Source organism: Muscardinus avellanarius (assembly GCF_963383645.1).
Source record: "Muscardinus avellanarius genome assembly, chromosome: 18".
NCBI classification, from domain to species: domain Eukaryota; kingdom Metazoa; phylum Chordata; class Mammalia; order Rodentia; family Gliridae; genus Muscardinus; species Muscardinus avellanarius.
In genome coordinates, this window is record NC_137804.1 from 3,299,908 (window position 1) to 3,323,167 (window position 23,260).

The 23,260-nt window shown below is 48.0% G+C and overlaps 1 protein-coding gene across 1 annotated transcript in view; it reads left to right on the forward strand.

Annotated features, from left to right (window-relative positions):
* Positions 1-23,260, forward strand: part of ITGA9 (integrin subunit alpha 9) — a gene marked incomplete at both ends in the record, with an annotated part of 279,709 nt that overhangs the window by 210,465 nt on the left and 45,984 nt on the right. Inside the window, 4 exons of the mRNA XM_080715880.1 lie at positions 7,865-7,951; positions 8,833-8,912; positions 13,257-13,346; positions 15,799-15,907. Coding sequence (XP_080572006.1) covers positions 7,865-7,951; positions 8,833-8,912; positions 13,257-13,346; positions 15,799-15,907 — 366 coding nt within the window. The remainder of the gene's footprint in view (positions 1-7,864; positions 7,952-8,832; positions 8,913-13,256; positions 13,347-15,798; positions 15,908-23,260) is intronic.

The window sequence follows — 23,260 nt, forward strand, 5'->3', positions numbered from 1 at the left end:
TAACAGCTATATATAATAAAGGGACCAGAGGAAAAGTTGATGAGCCCTGCCCATGTGGATTCCTACCTTTCCCACAACCTGCCCGAGAGAGGCGGCTTGTGGTTAGGCTAGTCATCTGCATCAGGGTAGAAAACCAGTATTGGGAAGCACGAGACATGAAAACACTTTTAGAAGGACAGAAAGGAACTGCCCTGTGTGGGAGAGGTGTGTAGAATATGACACGGGAACAGAAAAATTCTGATGCATCTGTTACCTCCGCAGGGTTAGAGCCAAGGAAGTCGTAAATAAAGCGGTCCGCTCATCTCTGCCCTACACACAAGGCAGCTCCCAACATCATCAGAAGTTTAATATAATTATATAAAAATACAGAAAGTTCAGAGAAAACACACAGGGTCTTGGGCAGCCTCATGACCCTGTGGCTGGTCTTACCTCCCCCCCATTCAAAGATCAGGAAAAATCAGTAATTTTTATACACAATTCTAGCAAAATTGAATTTAAAACCTAGCCCCTAAAATAACAGAAGTCAGCCCTTATGTCCAGGGTGATGATTTGTATGTGGAAGGCCTCTTAAACAATTGGCTAACTAGCTGGAAATGCTGGACCCAAAGAGAGAAGAAAACCAAGTATAATCCTGTAAAACAAAGCCCATCTCCGCATATTGCTTTAAAAAACACAAAGGGGACATATAATTTCAGCGCTTAATTGTATTAGTGGGTTTTCCTCACTTCAGTGCTCCTATAAAAGGGTCTTACAATTGTGCTAATTGTGTATTGATCTCTGAAGTTCCTGGCTTCAGGCTTTTCCTTAATGTGTGCACAATCCAAACACCCTAAGAGGTGGCCTGTGCTCCCTTCTCTGTCCTCATGGGCAGCTTTGAAAGCTAGAGCCCTTAGCTGCTATATTATTCTCTTACACCAGCTGCCAAGGCAATTGCGTTATGTCTGAATGCTATACTTTTTTTAATTATTTTTTTTGTGTGTGTGGTACTGGGGATGGAACCCAGGGGCTTTCTACCTCCAGGCTACACTCCTGTGTATTTGGAAACATGGTCTCACTAGGCTGCTGAGAGCCTCATCAAGTAGCTGAGGTTGGCTTCGAACCTGCATGATCCTCCTGTCTCAGCCTCCCAAGTACTGGGATTACAAGAGTATGCCACCAAGCCCGGTTTATACTTTGAATCTAGAATATTCCCCAAAGGCCCATGAGTTAAAAGCTTACTTCCCACTCTGATGCTGTTGGGAGGTGGTGGGACATTTAAGAGGTGGGACCTTGTGGGAGAAAGTGAGGTTGTTGGGGTGTTCTCTTGAAGGGGATGTTGGGACTTTGCCCCTTCCTCTATCTTTTGCTTCCTGGTTTCCATGAGATGAGCAAGTTTGCTTAGTTAGTCATTCATTCCCTGCCATGATGTGCTTACATAGCTACAGGTCCAAAAGTAATGGGCCCAGGACTATGAATTGAAACTGAGCCCAAATAGACCTTTCTTTTTTTCCAGTTGGTTAACTCAGGCATTGTGTTATAGTAACAGTAAGCCAACTAGCAGGCTGGCATTTAAGAAGAGCTTGCTGAGGACAGGGATATATCCGTGCTTGGCACAGGATGTGAGCTCAATCATGGCTGCTGAATAAATTCATGACAGAGCACAAGTCCATACACTAGCCATAGAGCCCTGTTCAGTCTGTGAGCCTCTTAGATAAAGTTCTGAGTACATGGACCCTCAGCTTCATCGTCAAGTTCATGGGTGACATTTTTATTTTATCACTTATAATAGCTTTTGCCCTAAGCATTCAAATGGTGGGCTAATTTCCCGACGGAAATGAACAGTGGCATGAGTCTGGTAGACCATGGTGTCCAGTCTTGAATTCCATAACTTAAATAACTTTTAGACTTTTTAGTTGGTTAAAAGGGAAGCTACAACGATGGTCATGATAATCAGTTATAAAATAGGATTTATGGAGTAGAATTGGGAGAGCTGGTGCTTCTCCTACATAGGGATACCCATTTCCACTCTGTGAGCATCTCACCCGCATATGCATCCAAGAAACGATTGGTCATTCTTCAAACTAGTTGATCCTTCTCCCTTCTGTCAGGCTGGGTCTTCTCCTTGGAGACATCAAGGACTGTGTTACAAAGATAGATGCCCAATGAAGGGTGCCATGGCTGTTCACTAGACTATTATTAAATGAATGAATGAGGAATATAAGAAGTAACAAAGCATACAGACATTAAACATGAGAATTATTCTATAAAAGCTGTTTCCTATTAAGACCAAATGATGGACCAATTTTTGGATGGATGGATGGATGCATGCATGGATGAATGCATGGGTGCATGGATGGGCTCCCTCTGGGGATAGTAGCCAGGCAGACACAGGTGTTGGAGCCAGCCATGGTCTCTAGGGTCCATCTCTCTGCCTCCCCACCCTTAGGGTGTGGTAGACAGGGCACACATTGTCTGAGGCTCAGTCTGTGGGCTCACAGATCAGGAGCCATAATGGGATGGCCCTCAGTCCTTGCCAGAGTTAGAGCTCCATTGAAGGCACCTTATTTCCCCTTATGCACCTGGGTCTCAATGCCTTAACCTCTAAGTTGGCAGTGTCTGCACCAGTCGTCAGGAGGATTTTGCCCAACGGAATCCCACTCCCAGGGTCCTGCTGTCTGCATCTTCAACAAGCCCACCCAGGGATTTTATTGCAGTCCAGCCACCTTTGGAAGGTTCTTAACTTGGGTTCACATCAGAACCACACAGGGAATTTTAGCAGATGCACACCTGGGCTGTGGCTTTGAGTTCTTGGCTCCCCAGTGGGGTGTCCATCAGGGACCTTTCTACAAAGCTTTCTACAGGCTTTGCTGTCATCTCTCCAGCAGCATATTGGAGAGGTGCCCACCCTGGGCATTCTCAGGCTCATGCCAGGGCACAGGGGGCTTGTAAAACCGCACGCCCTGGGTTTCAACCCCATGCCCTCAGCCTGGTCTTATGTGCACGGCATCTCAGCTTCCCAAGTGGTTCCAGTGCACACTCCTAGTTAGGAATCAGCAGAGAATATTGATTGTTAATAACCTGTGAAGGCTTTTGAACAGAAACAAAGTTGTGTGCTAAGATTCATCTGGGGAAGCCTATAGGACAGGTTGGGGAGCAGCTGCCACAGTCAACCTGAAAGAGAATCCCCATACCCTCTGGCTGCCATTCTCCATCCCCAGTCTCCTCCCAAGTCTGAGGCAACCACGAACATACTTTCCCTCTCTTCAGATTGTTCTATTCTGGACATTTCATAGAAATGGATTCATATATGTGCAGTGGAATCAGCCCTTGGTGATTAGCTTCTTTCAGCTAGCAGAGTGTTTTTAAGGCTCATTCATGTGTGGCATGCATCAGTACTCCTTTTCATGGCTGAATAATGTTTCCATTGTATGGATATACCACATAGTATTCATTCATTTTGTCAGCTAATGGACATTGGACTTTCCCCCTCCATATTAGAAGGCATTAGTTTTTGCTCACTCAATGATGTTTACTCAAAAGCAGAGCTCCCCTTTGACCTGTCATTTCTGTTCTCTGTTTCGCGTCTGGCACTTGGGAGGTATTTCCTGCTGGCCACGCTTCCCAGCCAAGTTATGTCTGAAAAAGAGAAGAAGAAAGTAGCCAAGGCAGGCATCTCGTGCCAGGCAGACCGGCGAGTGAGCTGCTTCTCACAGCCCCTTCCTCTGCATCCTCCATGATCCAAGGCCCTTTACCTCTTCTTTTTCTTTGTGGTTATAGGGATTGGACCCAGGGCATTTGGCCTCCAAACTACACCTCCAGCCCTTGTAGTTTGTGTGTTTTTGAGGCAAAGTCTCACCAGGTTGTTGAGACTCTCACTACATTGCTGAGGCTGTCCTTGGCCCTGAGATCCTCCTGTCTCAGCCTCCCAAGTACTGGGATCATGGGCGTGTGCACCACACCTGGCTCCGTTCATTAATGAACAGAAACTCAGAAGCCGCTGATGCCAGGCGCAGAGGATTTGCAGGCAGGTGTGCACAGACCAAGTATGCGTCCCATCCTTGTGTTCTGAAAACTGTTAACTGATGATTTCCTGGTCTTCTCGAGAGCGATGTGTATTGGTAGAAAAATAACACTGAATTAACTATATTCTCCAGGAAGTAACACTGTGTGTGTGTGTGTGTGTGTGTGTGTGTGTGTGTGTGTGCGCGCGCGCGCACATATGTGTGTTACTAGAGATTGAATCATGGACATTCTACTTCTGAGCTGCACCCCCAGCCTTATTTTATTTATTAATTTATTTATTTATTTAGTCGTACTGTGGATAGGACCCAGGAGCATTCTGCCTTTGAGCTACACCCCCAGCCCTCTTTTTTTATTCTTTATTTTGAAACAGGGTCTCCCTAAATTGCACAGAGCCTCACTAAGTAGCTGAGGCTGGCCTTGAACCTCTGAACTTCCTGTCTCAGCCTCTCAAGTGCCAGGATTACAAGCGTGTGCCACCACGCCTGGCTTCCCTGATAGTACTTTATGGTATAGGTTGCCCTCGCTGGCCAAGGAAAGATGGGGATAAAGGTCAGTTAGTGAATCCACTTAAAATAGGGTCCAAGAATTCGTAGTCAAAATGTTTTTGAAAGTTTAGATCTCAAAATTTTCCCTTGAAAAATGAAACTCAAAAAAATTGTAAAAAGTAGGCTTATTTTACTCCAGACTTAATTGCACTTGTAACACGGTAATTAGAATGTCAGCGGTATCTTAGAGCCAAGGCAAAGGCTTATTTAACTGTGCCCTGATTTCTGAAACGGAAGAAGGAACGGAGTGTTGGATGGACTGCTGATGTCTGTGCGTTTTCCTGCTGTAACATAACTCACCTCCCCTTTTTAGTACAATCACAAAAGGATTGGGTTTTTTTATGACTTGTTTTTCCTGACTGTTTCTCTTGGTCTGCTTTGTTAAAATCTTTATCTTTGCCAGGCGTGGCGGCGCACACTTGTAACCCCAGAGGCTGAGACAGGATCATGGTTCGCGGCCAGCCTCAGCTACTTAGTGAGGCCCTCTGCAACTCAGTGAGACCCTGTTTCAAAATAAAGAATAAAAAGTAGGGCTGGGGGTATTAGCTCAGAGGTAGAATGCCCCTGGGCTCCATCCCCAGTACCATAAAAAATAATTAATTAATTAATTAATTAATTAAAAATAAAGAATAAAAAAGAGGACTGGGGGTGTATCTCAGCGGTACAATGCTCCTGGGTTCTATCCCCAATACCGCAGGGGGGGAAAAAATTGTCTTCTGAAGCGGCGTTGAGTGCGATCACCCAGGTTAGCCTTCACTCCCCACGGTTAGCTGCTGCGGCTCTACCCGGCACCTCTTCATCCTTGGCTTTTAGAGAGGGTTGACACATTTTCCAGCTTTGCTTTTGTTGACTTTGTAAAAGCCCACACTCTCAGAGATTTCAGTTTCACTCAGCGGTAGATAGATGTGCCTTGTATTTGAACCAGAGACTCCGATGTCTACACTGCCTGGCAGTCGTGGACACTGGCTAGACTATTTGCCGGTCCTTATTTCTGATCAGCTGAGGTTCTTGTAATCAGAAGCCCCTCGAGAGTGCCAAAGTTCTGTCAACTCAGTGTGGCCAATGATTGAAACATGGAGGAAAACAGAGCGAAGAGGAAGCCCAGTCCCTGGGCTCTGCCACTCCCTTCACCTCCTGGCACGCACCGAGTGCCTGGCAGAGGTAATGGGACCCCTCCAATGCACGCACGCCCCAAAACACCATCCGCCAGCTTGTTTCTTAAAGCCAGGGGCAGATAAACTTTGCCACGTCTCCCCAGCGTTGTCTTTAATGGGATTGGTTTTAAAAACTGAATTTGGCCGGGCGTGGTGGCGCACGCTTGTATTCCCCGCGCTTGGGAGGCAGAGACAGGAGGATCGCGCAGGTTCGAAGCCAGCCGCGCGCGCTGGCTTAGGAGACCCTGTTTCCAAATAAAAATGTAAAAATAGGTCTGGGAGTGTAGCCCGGAGGTAGAAGGGTTTCCAGGAACCCCAGTACCACCAAAAAATAAATAAATAAATAAATAAATAAATAAATAAACTGAATTTGATTTTTTTTTATTTTAAAGAGTTTTTAAATTCTGGGATTTTGCCATCCTTCTCTCTTGGCTTCCCAGATACCAGGATTATGGGATTGCGTCACCACACCTGATATAGAATCTGTATCTTAAAGATGTTCCCAAGGTGATGCTAATGCAGGAGAAAGTTCTCCTTGAGAAAAAGTGCTTATAAACATTTATATCTTATAACCGTTGAGATCAGTTATTTCCAAGACTGGGTATTAAAAAGATACACTAGCCAGGGGAGGTGGCACACGCCTGCAATCCCTGCGCTTGGGAGGCTGAGACGGGAGGATTGCACAGGTTCGAAGCCAGCCTCAGCTGGCTTAAGAGACCCTGTTTCCAAATATAATATAAACTAGGTCTGAGAGTGTAGCCTGGAGGTAGAAGGGCTTCCAGGAACCCCAGTATCACCAAAAAAAAAAAAAAAGGTACACTACAGTTTCCCCTTGTGAAAAGGGATATCTCCCATCCCTTGTTCAATTGTATTTTTTGGTTTTTGTTTAATTGCTTTTCTCTAGATAAAGTTGTTTTGATGTCTAACAATGTACATACGTCATTAAATGCCCAGCTCAATGAATTTCCACAAAATGGATGACACGTTCGTAAATAGTACCCAAATCAAGAAAGAAAACCTACCCGGCACCTCAGGAATCTCCTCCTACTATTGCCTCCCAATTGCTGTCTGTACTTCTAACCCTATAAATTATATAGTCACCTTTTATCATTTCTCTTTTGCACGTGTTTGATAATGCTCACTTGATACATTAGGATATGGATGGATGGATGGATGGATGATAGTGATAGTAAGAGATGTTCACCTTTTTTCTCTTACTGGATATACAGTAAAAACAAAATTTCATTCTGCTAATCCAAAGTACGGGTGTCTGAGCTGAGACATGGTTCAGAATCCACAGATTGGTCCCCTTGGGCTTCCCTGATGGCTGGCTGCGCTCACTGTCTAGAAATTCTAGGCCATAGAGGGGACAAAGAGGTAGGTTTCAGAATTAGCCAAGTCTGGTCCACATTCTCTCTGACTGCCCCCGTGAGCTGAATGACCTTGGCGAGATTCCTCCTGAACTTCAGTGTCCTGGACCTGAGGTGGACACTCAGCGAGGGCTAGTTCTGTTCTTTTCTTTCCTCCTCCCAAATCTGCACGCTGTCTCCCCTTGGAAGTCTTGATGTGGCCTCCTCCTGGTTTCCCGTGGCCTTGGTTGGAGAGTGTCCCTGGGTGGGGAGACAGCAGCGCCCCCGCCCCAGGTCTCTCCAGCTGCACTAGGCAAAGTCAAACCTAGGCCGCTACACCGGAAGCCTTCCCTCACCCTGACCCTGGGCAGACGCTCGGGTGGCGGCCCAGCCTCCCAGCTTAGGCTGTAGAAGGAAGCCCTCCTTCCCGTGGGGTGACAGTTTCTTTGAATTTGTCTTTCCTAAACCTGCAAGACCTTGAGAGACAGGATTAGGGGAGTGGGCTTAGGAAGAAGGGGCCAGAAGATGACTTGGTCTCAACCTTAAGAGGCTTCTGCCCAGCCCTGGCTCAGCCACTTGAAATGAACCTGAAACGTTGGTTGAGAATGAACAGAAGTTCTGCCCCCTGTACTTGTCTTCTCAGGAACCCAGGGGAAGCTGGGGGATCAGAGCAGGACTGGGGGCCTGGCCTGGCCACAGGGCTCGGCTAGCATGGCTCCAGTGACGGCTGTCTGCAAACTCTCCCGCAGGACTGGGGCCCTCCCACACATCTGGCTCCACGCAGCCTGCCAAGTGCCTGGGCTTTCTCTTTCAGGATGAGATGGGCATTTCCTGTGAGCTGCTGGAATCGGACTTCCTCAAATGCAGTGTGGGATTCCCGTTCATGAGGTCCAGGTCAAAGGTGAGGGGGAGGGTCACTTCCTTGGCCGCAGGCCCCCAGTCCTCCCCCCAGCCTCTGAGTCTGCAGCTGCCCCCCCAGGATATCCCCTGTCCACCTGTCGCTGCTGGTTGATCCCAGAGAGGAGGCGGTTTGATGACCCCACACACACATGCCTGACACGTAAATGATGGAAACCATTTGCTTAGGGTGTTCTCCCCCCAATCCCTGAATGCTCCCTGCTGGGGTAGGTGCACTCACATGATTTTGGGCGGCTCATGGATTGTTTGGGGTGATACCTGGACACAGTGTTAAACAACATTGACTCTGACTGAGATTATCGCCTTTGTCCCCCCAGAACAGGTGGCATAAACGCCAGACAGACAGTAATCTCTCACGTCCCGAAGGCTGGGAGTCCAGGTCCAGGTCCTGGCAGAGTTGGTTCCCAGTGAGGGCATTCTCCCTGGTCTGCAGACGGCCACCTTGTCTGTATATATTCACGCAGCCTCCCAGGCTGTGTGCACGGGGAGAGATCTTTTTATTTTATTTTATTTTATTTTATTTGGTGCTGAGGATTGAATCCAGAGCCATTCTATCTCCGAACTCCACCCCCAGCTCTATTTTATTTTTTTTATTTTATTGGTGCACTATAGTCTCCCATCATAATGAGGATCATGTTGACAATGACATGTCTATTTTATTTTTGAAACAGGGTCTAAGTTGCTAAGGGACCTCACTAAATTGCTGAGGCTGGCCTCGAACCTGAAATCCTGTGTCAGCCTCTCAAGTACTGGGATTACCAGCGGGTGCCACTGTGTCCTGTATGGGCATACACTGCAGAACACTCTAGCCGACACAGATTAAGTCTGGGATTCCTGACGGTGCCAAATGTTCTTTCCCACCAGTATGAATTCAGCGTGATCTTTGACACGAGCCACCTGTCTGGGGAAGACGATGTTCTCAGCTTCATCGTAACTGCTCAGAGGTAAGGAAGACATAAACATTTCTTTAAAAGATCAAAGATTTACAGGACCAGGGCAGGACATACCCTGGCCCTGCTCTGATGGACTCCTGGATGCTGGAGAGGGCACAGCAGTTCCTCGGTGATAAGGCCCAGTCCTCGGGGTGGGAGCAGGTCTCTCGGGGATGGTGGCTGTCTAGTTCTGCTTGGGAAGTGTCACAGCTGGGAGTCACCTGGTCGGAGTAATGACTCTACAGCTGGAGAGAGAGACAGTCCTACACAAGTGAAGTTCTAATCCAAGGTCACTGGGTCGGCCAGTTCCTGCTTGGCTGTTTCCTGAATCAGACAGACCTGGGTTAGATTTGTGGGTTGTCACGCTGGGTCAGCTGCTTCTCAGGAAGGTGTTGCTGCACCCCTTAATAAGAGGAAGGGTGCTTGCAGCCTGAGAGTGTGGCCGAACCAGCTGACAGACCCCCAAGTGGTGCTCCTTGAGAAAGGGATTGTCCTGGAAGCCAGGTGGACAGATAGGGAAGGGCGGTGGGGGCGACATCTCAAGCCGTGAGTGCCTGAGATGGCCTTGGGGAGATAAGAGGCTGGTGCAGGAGCCAGGATCCATGGACGTCCTGGAGCAGACTGGCTGACAGCTTGACAGCAGGGCGAGATATTTAGGTGGGCGAATTGGAAGATACAGGCTTGGATGAAGGACGCCCAAACCACCTATTCATTTAAGTTCTAGTTAGAAATGCTTTTAATGCTTTTAAACTCAACAAACATGTTGCAAGAATAGTACAAGAAACATTTCTATACACTTTACCCAGATTAACCCCATGTCAACATTTTGCTTCTTTTGTTTTCTTCTCATTCTATGTACGTATTTTTTTTCTTAATCATCTCAATGCAAGTTGTACAAACCACGCCCCTTGGTCCATAAATACCCAGTGTGCTTTCACCAAGAATGAGGCTCTTAAGTAATTATAGTAGTTATCCAATGAAGGAAATTAACGCTGATACAATACTCTTATCTAACCTACCGTTTTAGTCTCAGCCATACCAATGGTCCCGATAAATGTTATTTTAGCCACTTTCTTGCTGATCCACGAGACTGGGGTTGGCATGGGTGTAGACATGGACTCATGGCCAGCTCGGAGGAGCTTGGTTAAGGCAAGCACTCTGAGAAATGGGGTCAGAAGACAAGTCTGGGCTGGACTGTGGGGGCAAATTTGGCCTCTCAAAATGTTTGGGCTATGTTTTGATGCAGAGAAGGCCTGCTGAGAGTTTTTGAAGAGGAAAATAACACCATGCAGCAGCTTAGCCGGAGAGCATGGATTGGCTGAGTTTAATAAGGGGAGGCAGATGTCCCCCCACGTCTAAATATCCCCATTCACCTGCTATTTCTTGGATCCACAGAAAACTGACCATTTGAGGGCAGACCTATTCATGTGCTCTTAGTCCTTAGACGCCTGGGGTAGCCAGTGGTCATGGGCAGAAACGTGGCGTAGAAAGGATGTCCCTTGGCATAAAGAGGAAACTTATCTGCTGCATGGTGAAAGGCTCATCTGTTAGGATAACATAGGCATACACTGGGCGTGGTGGCACACGAGCATAATCCCAGTACTTGGGAGGCTGAGACAGGAGGATCTCAGGTTCACAGCCAACCTCAGCAACTTAGTGAGGCCCTGTTTCAATATAAAAAAAATAAAATAGGACTGGGAATGTAGCTTGGAGGTAGAATGCCCCTGGGTTCAATCCCCAGTAACACACACACACACACACACACACACACACACACACACACACACTAAAATTACAAAATAACATGTGCATAGACTAGTGGTGCCCTGGTCTTGAATGTGCATTGCAGTCAACCAGGAAACTTTAAAACATGCTGGTACCTGGGTCCTGGCCCCACTGGATTCTGATCTAATTTCTCTTCTGGGAAAGCCAATCACTGAGATTTTTTTAAAAAGATTCAGCAGCCAAGGCTGATATCCACTATCTGTAGTCCTTTAATCTGTGCTGAGCACATTATTACTCAGTAAACATCTATTATGCTCCTACTGTTTACCAGTTGCAATACCGAGTGTGAGCCCGTAATCCAAATGCCAACAACACCCTGAATTCCAAAACATCACCTTATATATGTTGATACTGTTGCATCGCACCAGGGGAGGCCTCGTGTTTAAAACCTAAGTAATAAATAGAAGCATTTCTATTTCCTTGAATCGCATGGCAAGGAGACCACATTCTCTTCCAAACACAGTATTTCTGTGTTGGGGCACTCAGTATTTCTTTACCAAGTATTTATTCGGTATTTCTTTAGGCTTGGGTGGAAAGCTGGGTCTTACCGCCCCCAAGGGCTCTCACAGCTCACTCCCTGCTACAATGACAGATCCTTGAGGCTTCTAATCTCCAAAGCCACAGTTCATCAATTGTCCCTTTCTTCCATCACCACCCTTTGAAGGTCTCTCGCCCACTTGCTGATCCCGGAGAACATGACTTTGAGGCTAAACAGTCTCTGCTCTCTCTCCGCCTGGCTTTGCGACAGCGACCACTGAGAAGTGTCCCGGGACTGCATCGCAGGATAGCGGGAGCCTTTTGATGTCTGGCCTCTTTATCTCAACTGTGCAAACTAGCTCATGCCCGAGCTGTCACCCGCTGACAGATGAGACCGTGGGGCCTGAGCTGCCAGCGGCCACAGGTGGCTGGACAGAGAGCAGGGCAGGGGCGACTTCTATCTGGAGCTGATTTCTCAGACTGGGGATGGGAGAGGGCCAGGGCAGCGGCATCCCGCTGACAGGGGAGTCGCCGCTGGTCCACACACGGCCATGGTACCAAGGCTTTTATCATGCCCTGGGAAAGGCGAGGCAAGGAAGTCGGGCTGTTTGGACGCCTGACCCCACCGCTGCTGGCTGGCTGGTGGCAATCTGATGTCATCCCACAGATGAGGAGCCAGGGCAGGGAAGGTGGCCCTCCCAGGGGTCACAGCCACAGAGCACCATTGTCTCAGAACAATAGAAAGAGGATGTGAGGGCTATTTAGGTACTGGTGCCATTATCACCTGCTAGCCCAGGGAGGGAGGGCTTGGGGGCCTGGGGGGCAGGAGCTCCCGGGTGCTAGGGGGAGAGGGCCAGCCAGGAGAATTGAACCTCAGCACATCTGGTGGACTCTCCTGTTCTGCCCCAGGAGGATGAACTTGGCTTTCTGGTGGGATCCCTGTCCAACCCATGTGTTGGAACCAGCTCTGGAGTGCTGGGTCAGCTACACACACCAAACAGACATGCTTTCCCAAGGCCGTTGTTCCCCAGGAATAATCATCCCAATTCCAAAGATTGGAATGCAGTGATTTAGTAAAGGGAAACTAGGTCCCGTCTCTCTCCCTCTTGTTCCTTCTCCTCCTTCTCTCCTCTGCTCCCCAATCTCCCGAGCTGATTGGAAGCTCAGCTCTGCCTGGACTTAGAACGGGGCCCAAACCTATTGAGGGGCGCCTCTCCTGTCTTCCAGGGGTGGTCACCCCGCGCCCTCAGGGTTAAAGTGAACTTGCAGTGGAATCACGCTGCCAGGCGCCCAGCGCAGTGCCAGACCTATGTCTTTCCAGAAAACCCTCAAAGGAGTCAGAGTTCTGTGCTTTCTCCCCCAAGGGGATGCCCCGGGGAGCAAAGCTACAGGGTATTTATGGCGCAGTGTTACCAGGGCCTCTGTCCTGGACTTTGCTGCCTGTGCTGATGGGCGAACCCTCTGGGTGGCAGATACCTGCTAAGGGCCACCATGCCCTCCTGGGATACACAGTCTAACCCTGACCCAGTGCTCCTGGGGCAAGCTATACAGATGTGGCATCCCCACAGATGTCCACCACACCCCCCGGGCAGCCCGGGGACAGCTTCCAACTACCAGCGCTGCCACCGGTTGAGGCTTCCTCCAGCGCCACTTAACTGCAAGGCAGGGAGGTGCCAGAGTGCCATGCCCCCTCCCTCCCTGCCCTAAGCAGCTCTCTGGGTCTATGGGTAAGGCCCAGCTCCTGTGCCCTCAGTTGGGAAGGCCAGATGCATGCTCCCGGAGTCCCCCAGTGAGACAGACTCAGTTGTCTGCAGCGCCAGCCTCCTGGACAGCAGCCTTCGTGTGTCTCCTCCCTTCCCAGCCTCCTCCACTTCGGCTGGCGTTTCCCAGGGCACCTCGCAAATAAACATCTTATTAGTGAGTGGAACACAACTCAGGAAGGAGAGTGTCCACCGCGCCCCTGTACAGGGGGACTCTTCCAGAAGCAGAGCCTGGGACAGATACGGCGAGCGGGCCCTTGGAGGGGGGACACTTGTCACGAACGCAGACCAGCCAACCATGGCCGGCATCCCTCATTCTCCTCTCCCTGCATAGTGGCAACGTGGAGCGCACTGAAGCCCTGCACGACAACGCCCTCACACTCACAGTGCCGCTGGTGCACGAAGTGGACACGGCCATCACTGGGTGAGTAGCTGGCCCTGGGCCCCCTGAACACAGGGGCACCGTCCAGCATGGCGCTGTGCCTCCCGGGCAGCCGGCCGGGACCCAGCAGCCTTGCCACCTCTCAGCCTCGAAGGCAGGATGAAGCATTAGGGGCTGCAATTTACTTTCTCCTTCTCCATCTTTATTTATTCTCTCTTCCAGCGACACCCCCCTCCCCTGTCTGGTTGGAATATATGGGGGGGGGTGTTTTTTTTTGCAGGTCTGAGCATGGAACCCAGGGGCATTCTACCTCTGAGCTACACTCCCAGCCCTATTTTTTATTCTTTATTTTGAAACAGGGTCTCACTAAGTTGCAGAGGGCCTCACTAAGTAGCTGAGGCTGTCCTCCAACCACAATCCTCCCATCTCAGCCTCCCGAATGCTGGGATTACAAGCGTGTGCCACCAACGCCCGGCTGGAATATATGTTTGATGACAACTTTAAAGCCCATAATTACTTTGTACATGCTAGATACCTTTATATACATCTCGTTCCACCCTCCTCCACCCCCAGAAGGCCCTATGGTGGCAGCTAGCATGGTTTATGGAATGAAAATCTTAGCCCGAAGCTGCCGGGCCAGAGGTTATGGGCAGATGCGTCCCAGGTCCTGGTTCACGGAGGGCCACCCTTCCCAGAGCCTCACAGTCCGCACCAGCTTTGCGTGTTTCTGTTGAGTCCTTCTGCAGAGCTGAGATGTTTCTGGTGGTGTGGATTGAGCAGGGGAGCGTCACAGTGGCCACACCATCTGTCCATCTGTCCGGGTGAAATCCACGGCTCAGCGCCGCTGGCGTTGGGAAGCAGGGCTGCAGGCTCTGGTCTGCAGGGACACTGAACAGCCTGGGTCCGTTTCCAGTCAAAGCTCAGGCCTGGAAAAACAAGAGCTCAGTTCCCGTTTCTTGCTCCAGAAAACAGAACACATACAGACCTCTTTGATAGCGGGGAAAAGCTTTGCACAGTTGGTTTAGATCAAATGAGGACCCACTGAACCTTTGACCCAAATGCACGCTGAACTTTCTGGAAGTTCACAGTTTCTCATTTTTCAGTTTTCAAGAGCTTCTGGGTCTCAGCCTTGGCTTGGAGGTGGGAATGCTGAGAGGTTGCAGGAGGAGCCATCTTTGCGGTCACTGGCTCTGCTGGGAAGGAGCGGCCCTGTTTCTCTTCCTCAGTGCCTGGCTTTTTTCATAGCATATTTTAGACAGGAGTCACTGGCAGAATGTATTCACAAATTAGAATATCTGTGTTCCTACTCACAGTTCAATTTTTTTTAACTAGATGGTTTATTTATTTGTTTCATCCAAGGCACAGTGACAGTAAACCCAGAGTCAAGTTCCGTCCTTGGGGACAAAGAGAAAGCACCTCCACACTGCCCTGGTGGTGTCCTCAGGCCTTAGGGGGCCTGATTGGAAGGTGTTAACAGCCCCCATGAAGCCATGAGTTAAACAAATGAGTCCCCTCTGATCCTCCCAGGAGCAGAAAACAGGATGAGTTCCAGTGAACCAGCACTGTCTACCTGGACTCAGTCCCCAAGTCTTACATGGTGTTTATGTAAGCGAGGGCTTCGAGCATCCAGGGCCCATAATGTGTCTGGGGGTGTTAAGTTGGGGCTTTGTTTCTTCTCAGAGTGTGTTAATCGGAGCCATGTCCAAGGTATCGCTACCAACTAAGCCTGAATTTTTAACCACCCCTTAGGTGGCTACTGTCTGAAATCTTGGGCCAGATGCCATCTTTGAGTTGGCTTGGCTTCCGAGCACCTAGTTTCCAGTTAATGTGATAGTCTGGCTAATTTTAATTAAGCTTCTAAAATGAGTTTGTCACATAGTGGAGTTTAGTATGCCAGATATATAATTCATTGGTGTTTATTTCTTAAAAGCTTACTCTCATATTCCTCAAGCCTTAAAAACATTTTCAAGGGACAAAAGAAAAAATGCATAATTTTATAATTCTGTTTCTAAGGCTACCTTCTTTATGTCTCTGTACCTTCTCCTCTGCCCCCTGACCCTGCTCCATCCCCCATTGGAGTCTCTGCCTGTCTATCTGAGGCTACTCTGGCTTCCCCATTTCTATAGCTTCCACAGATGAGAGAATATATACAATTATTTACTTTTTGACACTGATGAATCTCCCTTAGCACAATTCTCTCAAGCTACATCTACTTAGCTTCAATTTTTAAGACCTCATTTGGGAAATGTAATCCCAGGATGCAACGTGTACATAGCTTACTGATGTGGCCTAAGATGAGAAGTCATCCTAGAAATGTCTTTTAGAAGGTGTAGACAGGCCATGTCCATTCATAGGAGAGAAGTGCCAGTCTCGGAGGGGACAAGTCTAGTGGGAGATAAGGGGTTAAAGAGAGACAGATGTCTGTGCTCTCAGAACAGCGTGGCCCTGGGGTCAGCCAGGACAGAATGACGCCATCCCTGTGCTCCTCCTCCAGAATCGTGTCTCCAACCTCCTTTGTGTACGGCGAGTCTGTGGACCCCTCCAACTACATTCAGCTGGACGACCAGGAGTGTAACTTTCAGCCCCTCAACATCACCCTTCAGGTAAACCCCCGGAAGCCACCACTGCCAGTGGGCACAGCAAAAGGCCCCCTGCGAATGTCTTCCACTGCAGGACAACTGAAGGGCCAGCTTGGTTTTCTGGGTGCGGTGGTGTGTGTGTGTGTGTGTGTGTGTGTGTGTGTGTGTGTGTACGTACGTACACGGGTTCATGCGCAGAACCCAGGGCCTCCGGTGAGCCAGGCAGAAGCTCTACATTGAGCTACATTCCCTAGCCCTCTCCCCAATCATTTAATGATATAAACAATTCTTAACTTACAGGCTGCACAGGAACAGGTATTGGGCCAGGTTTGCCCTATAGGCCATAGTTTTCTGACCCCTTCTTTTAAAGCGTGGAGTCCCAAGCCGGGCGCAGTGGTGCACACTTGTCATCTCAGTACTTGGGAGGCTGACACAAGAGGATCACAGGTTCAAAGCCAGAGGCTGACACAAGAGGATCACAGGTTCAAAGCCAGCGTTGGCAACTTAGTGAGACCCTGTTTCCAAATAAGTAATAAAATCAGGCCGGAGGTTTAGCTTGGAGGTAGAATGCCTCTGGGTTCAATCCCTAGGAACAAAAAAATAAGTGAATAAATAAAGTATGGATTCCCCTGGTCAGCTGGTAAAGAAACCCAGCGTGATCCAGCCCATTTCCCTTAGTGGACAAGTGCAAAGAAATGTTGGCCCAAGGGCAAAAGGATGTGCCAGAGGCCCCGAGCTGGATGCGGAGGGCTGGAGCTGAGCCTGGCCCAGAGCTGTGGCCTGTGTTGCCCAGAGCACACTAATGTCCACACCTCATAGCTCCCATCTCATGCCTGCCTCTTCCATCCCTCCTCGGGAAGAGCGGAAAGGGCAGCTTCCCACTCTGGTATCCACTGTCGTGGCTGAGTAATTATCATATTCTTTTCCTGTGGCCTCTCCTAAGTGGCCTAGAGGTTGTCAGATAATGACAGGGTGAGGGTGCAGAGAACGAGGCTGCAGCACACTGGTGGGCCCTTGCAGACCATGGCCCTCCTCTCTCCTGTGTCCTCTCGGGCAGCAGACCTCCGAAGCCATGATGGATAACACATGTTCCCAGCTCAGAGAGGATGTGCCTCCTGATCAGCTAAGCTCCAGCTGTCACACCCTGCCCTTGATTTACGGGGGCGAGAGGGGGAGAGATGGGGTCCGGGCTTTCTTTGGAGACTGTAAAGCGACAGCTGTGAATTACACTTTTGTATTCCTGAATTGCCTCTCCAGGTTTATCCCCACCCCTTTTTGCTTTTTGCAATTGGATAGAAACCAGATAAAAAGACCAAGTGGATTTATTTCACTGGAATCCTTTATATTCATTCTTCTCGTAGCATTTTTGAGGTGTCCTGCAGTAATAGTTGTAGTTTGGAAAATGACTTAGAAGGTTGGAATGCCATCACCCACGTAACGAAGAGGGTATGGATGTTGAAAGAAGAAAAGAAGAGAAATGGTGGTCATAGGAAAGATACTAAATGTTATCTTCTACAGAGGGAAAGAAGGAAGGAAGGAAAGAAGGGAGGGAGGGAGGGAGGGAGGGTTTGAAAAAGAGAAATCCGAAGGTATGCAATGGGTTCTCCCAGGTGCTTCACTGGAGGTATTTTTACAGGGAACTTAAAGGTTGGTGCTCAGGCAAATAGCTTTCTTCACATCTGACCTGAAATAAGACCCAGGCCGGGGCCTTGGGCCCTGGGGAATGAGTGATTGGCATGACCTTGGATAAACTGCTAGGTGAGCCATCACCTGCGCAAATACGGACCAGTCAACCTGTCAGAGGCAGTCGCTAGTCTGAGAGGGACAGGAGGGAGCCACCCGCCATTTCCTTAAGAACTCTCTCACGGCTGGCTTTCTGGGATAAGTGTTGTTATTATGATTGACCTTCAGGAAGGCCAGCGTCCTGTGGTGAAGTGACGGTGACCAGGACTTAGAGGTGGTGGGGGAGGAAGAGACAAGAATATGGAGAAAACTCTTCTACTCCCTCCTTATTCCAGTAACATTGTTCCTGACGAACAGGAGGCTTTCCTTAGGAATAGTTTTTCTGTGTCTTTTAAAATCTGTTCTTCAGCCGGGCGTGGTGGCACATACTTGTAATCCTAGTACTTGGGAAGCTGAGACAGGAGGATCACAGGTTCAAAGTCAACTTAGTGAGGCTGTCGGTAATTTAGTGAGACCCCATTTCCAGATAATAAAAAGGGCTGGGGGTATAGCTTGGGGGTAGAATGCCTCTGATTTCAATGCCCAGTACCACACACACAAAAAAAAATCCATTATTCAACAAGCCGTATCATTGTTTAAAAACTCTACTGCAAATACATGGGAGAAAGGCAGAAATAGTAATCTTGAGCCTGCTTTATATATGCTACCAGGTTTTTTTGTTTTGTTTTGTTTTGTTTGAGGTACTAGGCTTGAACCCACGGGCATTCTACCTCAGAGATACACCCCTGGTCCTATTTTTTTTTTTTTTTGGTCTTTTTATTTTCTTGAAATGGGGTCTCACTGAGTTGCAAAAGGCCAAGCTAAGTAGCTGAGGCTGGCCGCGAACCACGATCCTCTCTGGTCTCCAACTCCCAAATGTTGGGATTACTTTAACAAAGACACAGTAATTCGTTGACTGTGATAGGCTTTTTTGGTTTGGGTTTTGGTTTTCTGGGGGAGGTTTTGGCGTTTTTTGTTGGTGTTCTGTTTTCAGTTTGTCATTGATGGTGGTGATTTGTATGTATTAGGTTGTGACTTTTTTTTTGCGTCAGAAATCAAAGCATTTCCCCCACTTAAAAAACTACAGGGGGAATAACACAGATGTCACACATGAAATGTTGCAAAAAATCAAATGTTGAGATATTGATAAAAAATATAAGCAAGGCTTGGTGGCACATGCCTGTAATCCCAATACTTGGGAGGCTGAGACAGAAGGATCACAGGTTTGAAGACAGCCTCGATAACACAGTGAGACTGTCAGCAACTTAGCAAGACTGTTTTAAAAAGAAAATAAAAAATGAAGAGGTGGCTGGCTGGGTTCAATCCTCAGTACCACTTGGCAGGGGAGGGGAGGATACCAGTAAAAATAAGCCTGGGAATATAAGCTCTCCCGTCTGCCCCGCTCTGCTGAGTGACATCACGCGAATCGTTCTCTTTCTTGCTTACTCCCATTCATGCTTTACCTCGGGTTTCCCAGACGTGTCGAGAGGTTTCTTTTCAACTCTGTTTCACTTCAAGTGAGTCCCTTCACTTGTGGTTAGAGACGCCTTCCTTTCTGATATCATCGGGTTGTTGTTTTTGGTGAATTTTGTTCTTTTTGAATCAAGACTTGGCAGGCCAGCTGCTCCTCTGCTCCATCGTTGTCTATTTATTCTTCGAAACAGGACCAACTCCCATCCGAGAGTGAAGATACAGTTTTCTAGTGATACGCGAGCTGGAGCTAGGGCCTTGCGTTCGACTAGAGGTGAAGACCTGCTTATATTTCTGCCCTTTTTCTGACTCTGCCCTTCTGATCTCCACTTCACTGGTACTGGTACCTCAAATCCCTGAATTCTCTCCAGTCCCTGGGATATTCTTAAAGCAACAGTGAGGTTGGCCACGTCGATTAGCCTGTCCACTTGTGACAGTCTCTTCTAGCATGCACTGCTCTGCGGTAGCCTTTACAGAATTTCTTTCAAAACTGGAGCCAGACTTCTCAAACCTGCCACTGCTGTATCAGTGACATGTCTGTAGTATTCTAGATCTTTTGTTATGACTTCAACGGTACGCACAGCGTCTTCACTGGGCGTAGATTCCATCCCAAGAACCGCTGTCTTTGCTCATGCATAGAAGTGACTGCTCACCTGTTCCAAGCGTTTACCGTGAGACTGCAGTCACATCTCAAGGATCCACTCCTCATCCAGGGACCTTGCTGTTTCCAGCACATCCTCATTTACTTCCTCCACGGAAGTCCTGAACACTTGGAGTCACCCGTGAGAGCTGGAATCAACCTCTTCCAAATGCTTGTGGATAGATATATGTTGGTATTCTGATATTTTGATATTTGTGGATATTTGATATGTTGATATTTGTGTTGATATTTTGACCTCCCAGCATGATTATAAAAGTTCTTTATTCTTCTAATTTTTTTTTTGGTGGTACTGGCATTGGGCATTCTACCCCCAATTTATACCCCCATGAATGTTCTTGGAAGTCAATCCATTCCTGGGTTTCAGTTGTCTTCGTCCTGATTCAACAGAAGAATAAGGATCTCTGGCAGCTAGAGCCTTATGAAATGTGTTTTGGGTTTTTTTTTTTTCGATATTAAGGATTTAACCCAGGGGCATTTTACCTCTGAGCTATACAACCCAGCCCTAGTTTGTTTGTTTGTTTGTTTGTTTGTTTGTTTGTTTAGAAACAAGGTCTCACTAAGTTGTGGAGAGCCTCACTAAGTAGCTGAGGCTGTCCATGAATTGCAATCCTCCTGTCTCAGCCTCCCAAGTACTGGGATTACAAGTGTGCCTCACCATGCCAGGCTATGAAATGTATTTCTTAATAAGACTCAAAAGTCAAAATGGGCTACAGACTGGAGGCTGTGTTACTAGCTGGAAACAACCTCCATTTCTTTGTCCATCTCTGGCAAAGCTCTTGGGTGACCCGGAGTACTGTCAGTCATATTTTAGAAGGAACCTTTATCTGAACAGTAGATCTCAGCAGTGGCCTTAAAACATTCAGGGTGCCATGTTGCAAACAGAAATGACATCATCATCCTGGCTTTGTGAGTCCTCATAGAGCACAGGCAGGGTGGATTTAGTGTCTTTTTTTTTTTTTTTCAGTATTGGGGATGGCACCCAGGGGCATTCTACCTCCGAGCTACATCTCCAGCCGTATTTTCTTTTTTGAAACAGGGTCTCACTGAGTTGCCGAGAGTCTTACTAGGTAGCTGAGGCTGTCCGTGAACCACGATCCTCCTATTTCAGCCTCCCAAATACTGGGATTACAAGCGTGCACCACCAATGCCTGGCTATTTGGTGTCATTCTTAAGGGCTCTTGGATTGAGCCATGGCTGCAACTTAAAATCACCAACCATACTAGTCCCTAAAAAGAAAGTCACCCTGGCCTTTGAAGCTCTGAAGCCAGGCATTGACTTCTCCTCCCTGGCTAGGAGAGTCTTTGATGACATCTTCCAACTGAGGGCTGTTTCATCCACATTAGAGATCCCGCATCTTGGATCTCTGGGATAACTTGCTGCAGGTTCTATATCCACACTTGTAGTTTCTGCCTAGCACTGTCCTGTTACGGAGACGGCTTCTCCCTTTAAACCTCCTGCGCCCACCTCTGCTAGCACCAAACCTCTCTTCTGCAGCTTCCTCGGCTCCCTGAACTGAAGAGAGGCGGGAGGGCCTTGCTGTGGGTTAGACCTCTGCCTAAGGGAATGTTGTGGGTGGTTTGATCTTCTATCCAGACCACTAAAAATTTTCTCCAGATCAGCAAGAAGGCTATTTTGCTTTCTTATCATTCATGCGTGCACTGGAGTAGCACTTTCAATTTCCTTCAGGACTTTTTTTCGTTTTTGTGTTTTGCATTCACAACTTGGCTCACTGGTACAAGAAGCCCAGCCCTTGGTCTGTCTCAGCTCCCGGCCTGCCTTCCTCATTCTGCTTCATCACACTTAGCTTGGGTTTTCAGTGCAACTCTGCCTTTCACTTGAGCACTGGGAGAGCATTGCAGGATTATTAATTGGCTAAATTTATTTTTTTTTTATTTTTTTATTTTTTATTTTTTTGGTGGTACTGGGGTTCCTGGAAGCCCTTCTACCTCCGGGCTACACTCCCAGACCTATTTTTACATTTTTATTTGGAAACAGGGTCTCCAAAGCCAGCGCGCGCGGCTGGCTTCGAACCTGCGCGATCCTCCTGTCTCTGCCTCCCAAGCGCGGGGATTACAAGCGTGCGCCACCATACCCGGCTTAATTGGCTAAATTTAAATATTGGTATGTCTCAGGGAATAGAAAAGGACCAAGGAGAGAGAAAGGGGGGGGAGAGAGAGAAATGGGGGAGCTGAGGGTCAATGGAGCAGTCAAAACATACATTTATTAAGTTCACTGTCCTAGATGGGCACAGCTCATGGCACCCCCAAACAGTTGCACACCAAAGTTCACTGACCACAGAGCCGGGAATGTAGCTCAGGGTTAGAGCACTTTTCTCACACATTCAAGGCCCTGGGCCAATATCTAGCACCAAAACAAAACAAAACAAAAATACTGAAAAACTGACCACAGATCAGATCATCATAACAGATAAAATAATAGTGAAAGTTTGAAATATTGTGAGAATAAAAAATTGGTGACACTGAAGCTAAATTCTGAAATAGGAAAGGCATGTGCGGGCTTTACCAGACAGTGTTATCAAGTGACCTGCTGCAAATAACTCAGAGACTAAATGAGCAGGTGTAGTTGAAACAGCCCTTGCTGTATTAGGGGACAACTCTCTTGGTCTTTGAGGGTCGCAGATACTTGAGACTCTAAAAGGAGAAAGAGGACGCACGCGCGTTTCTCAGAGGCGGCTCTGGGGCAGCTTGGAGCAGCTTCTGCTGGGAACGTCTCAGGAATGCAGACACTCCAGCCCTGTCCAGACCTACTGCTTCAGGAAGTCTGAGCATGACCCCATACCCGTCACCCCTCATCCATCTGGGCTGTAATAAGCCCCCCAGGTGGTTCTCATGTTATGCTGAAATTTGAGAACCACTGGATTAGATTATGATGTCTATAAGTTCTCACCAAATAGAATAGTCTGAGTACATCTCTAGATATGTCAAAACAAATATAATTTTTAGTAGGAAGATAATAAGAAAATGCTAAAAATGTAATAGATAATTTGAGAGTTTGGGATTTCTAGATGCCTATTAGGGGGACGTTCTAGTCATCCTTTAGCATTTTTACTGCTATAATATAAAGACCTGACCACATAACTTAGAAGAAAGATTTTTTTTCTTAGTTTTGGGTTCAGTCCACATGAGTCTGGGGACCGTGAATCTCAGGGCATGGTGGCAGGAGGCAGAAAGAGGGAGAGGCCTGGGCTGGCCTCCTCACATCAGGGAGGCCAGAGTGAGAGCATGGAGCAGGGGTGAGGGGAAACAAATTATAATCTCCAATGCCACACATCCCGGGGCCACCTCCTCCAGCCACCCTACTGGCCTACCGGGGACCACCCAGGTCAACCCATTTAGCTTGGATTCCAACCCTCAAGACTAAATTATATCAACTCCAAACACCAACTTATAAGCTCTTTTAGAGGCCATTCTCTATCTAACCATAACAAAGGATTTCTATTCTGTTAGAATTCCCCATCATTCAGTATTTCACTTCCCGTAAAGTAGTAACCCAGGTGCAAGCCT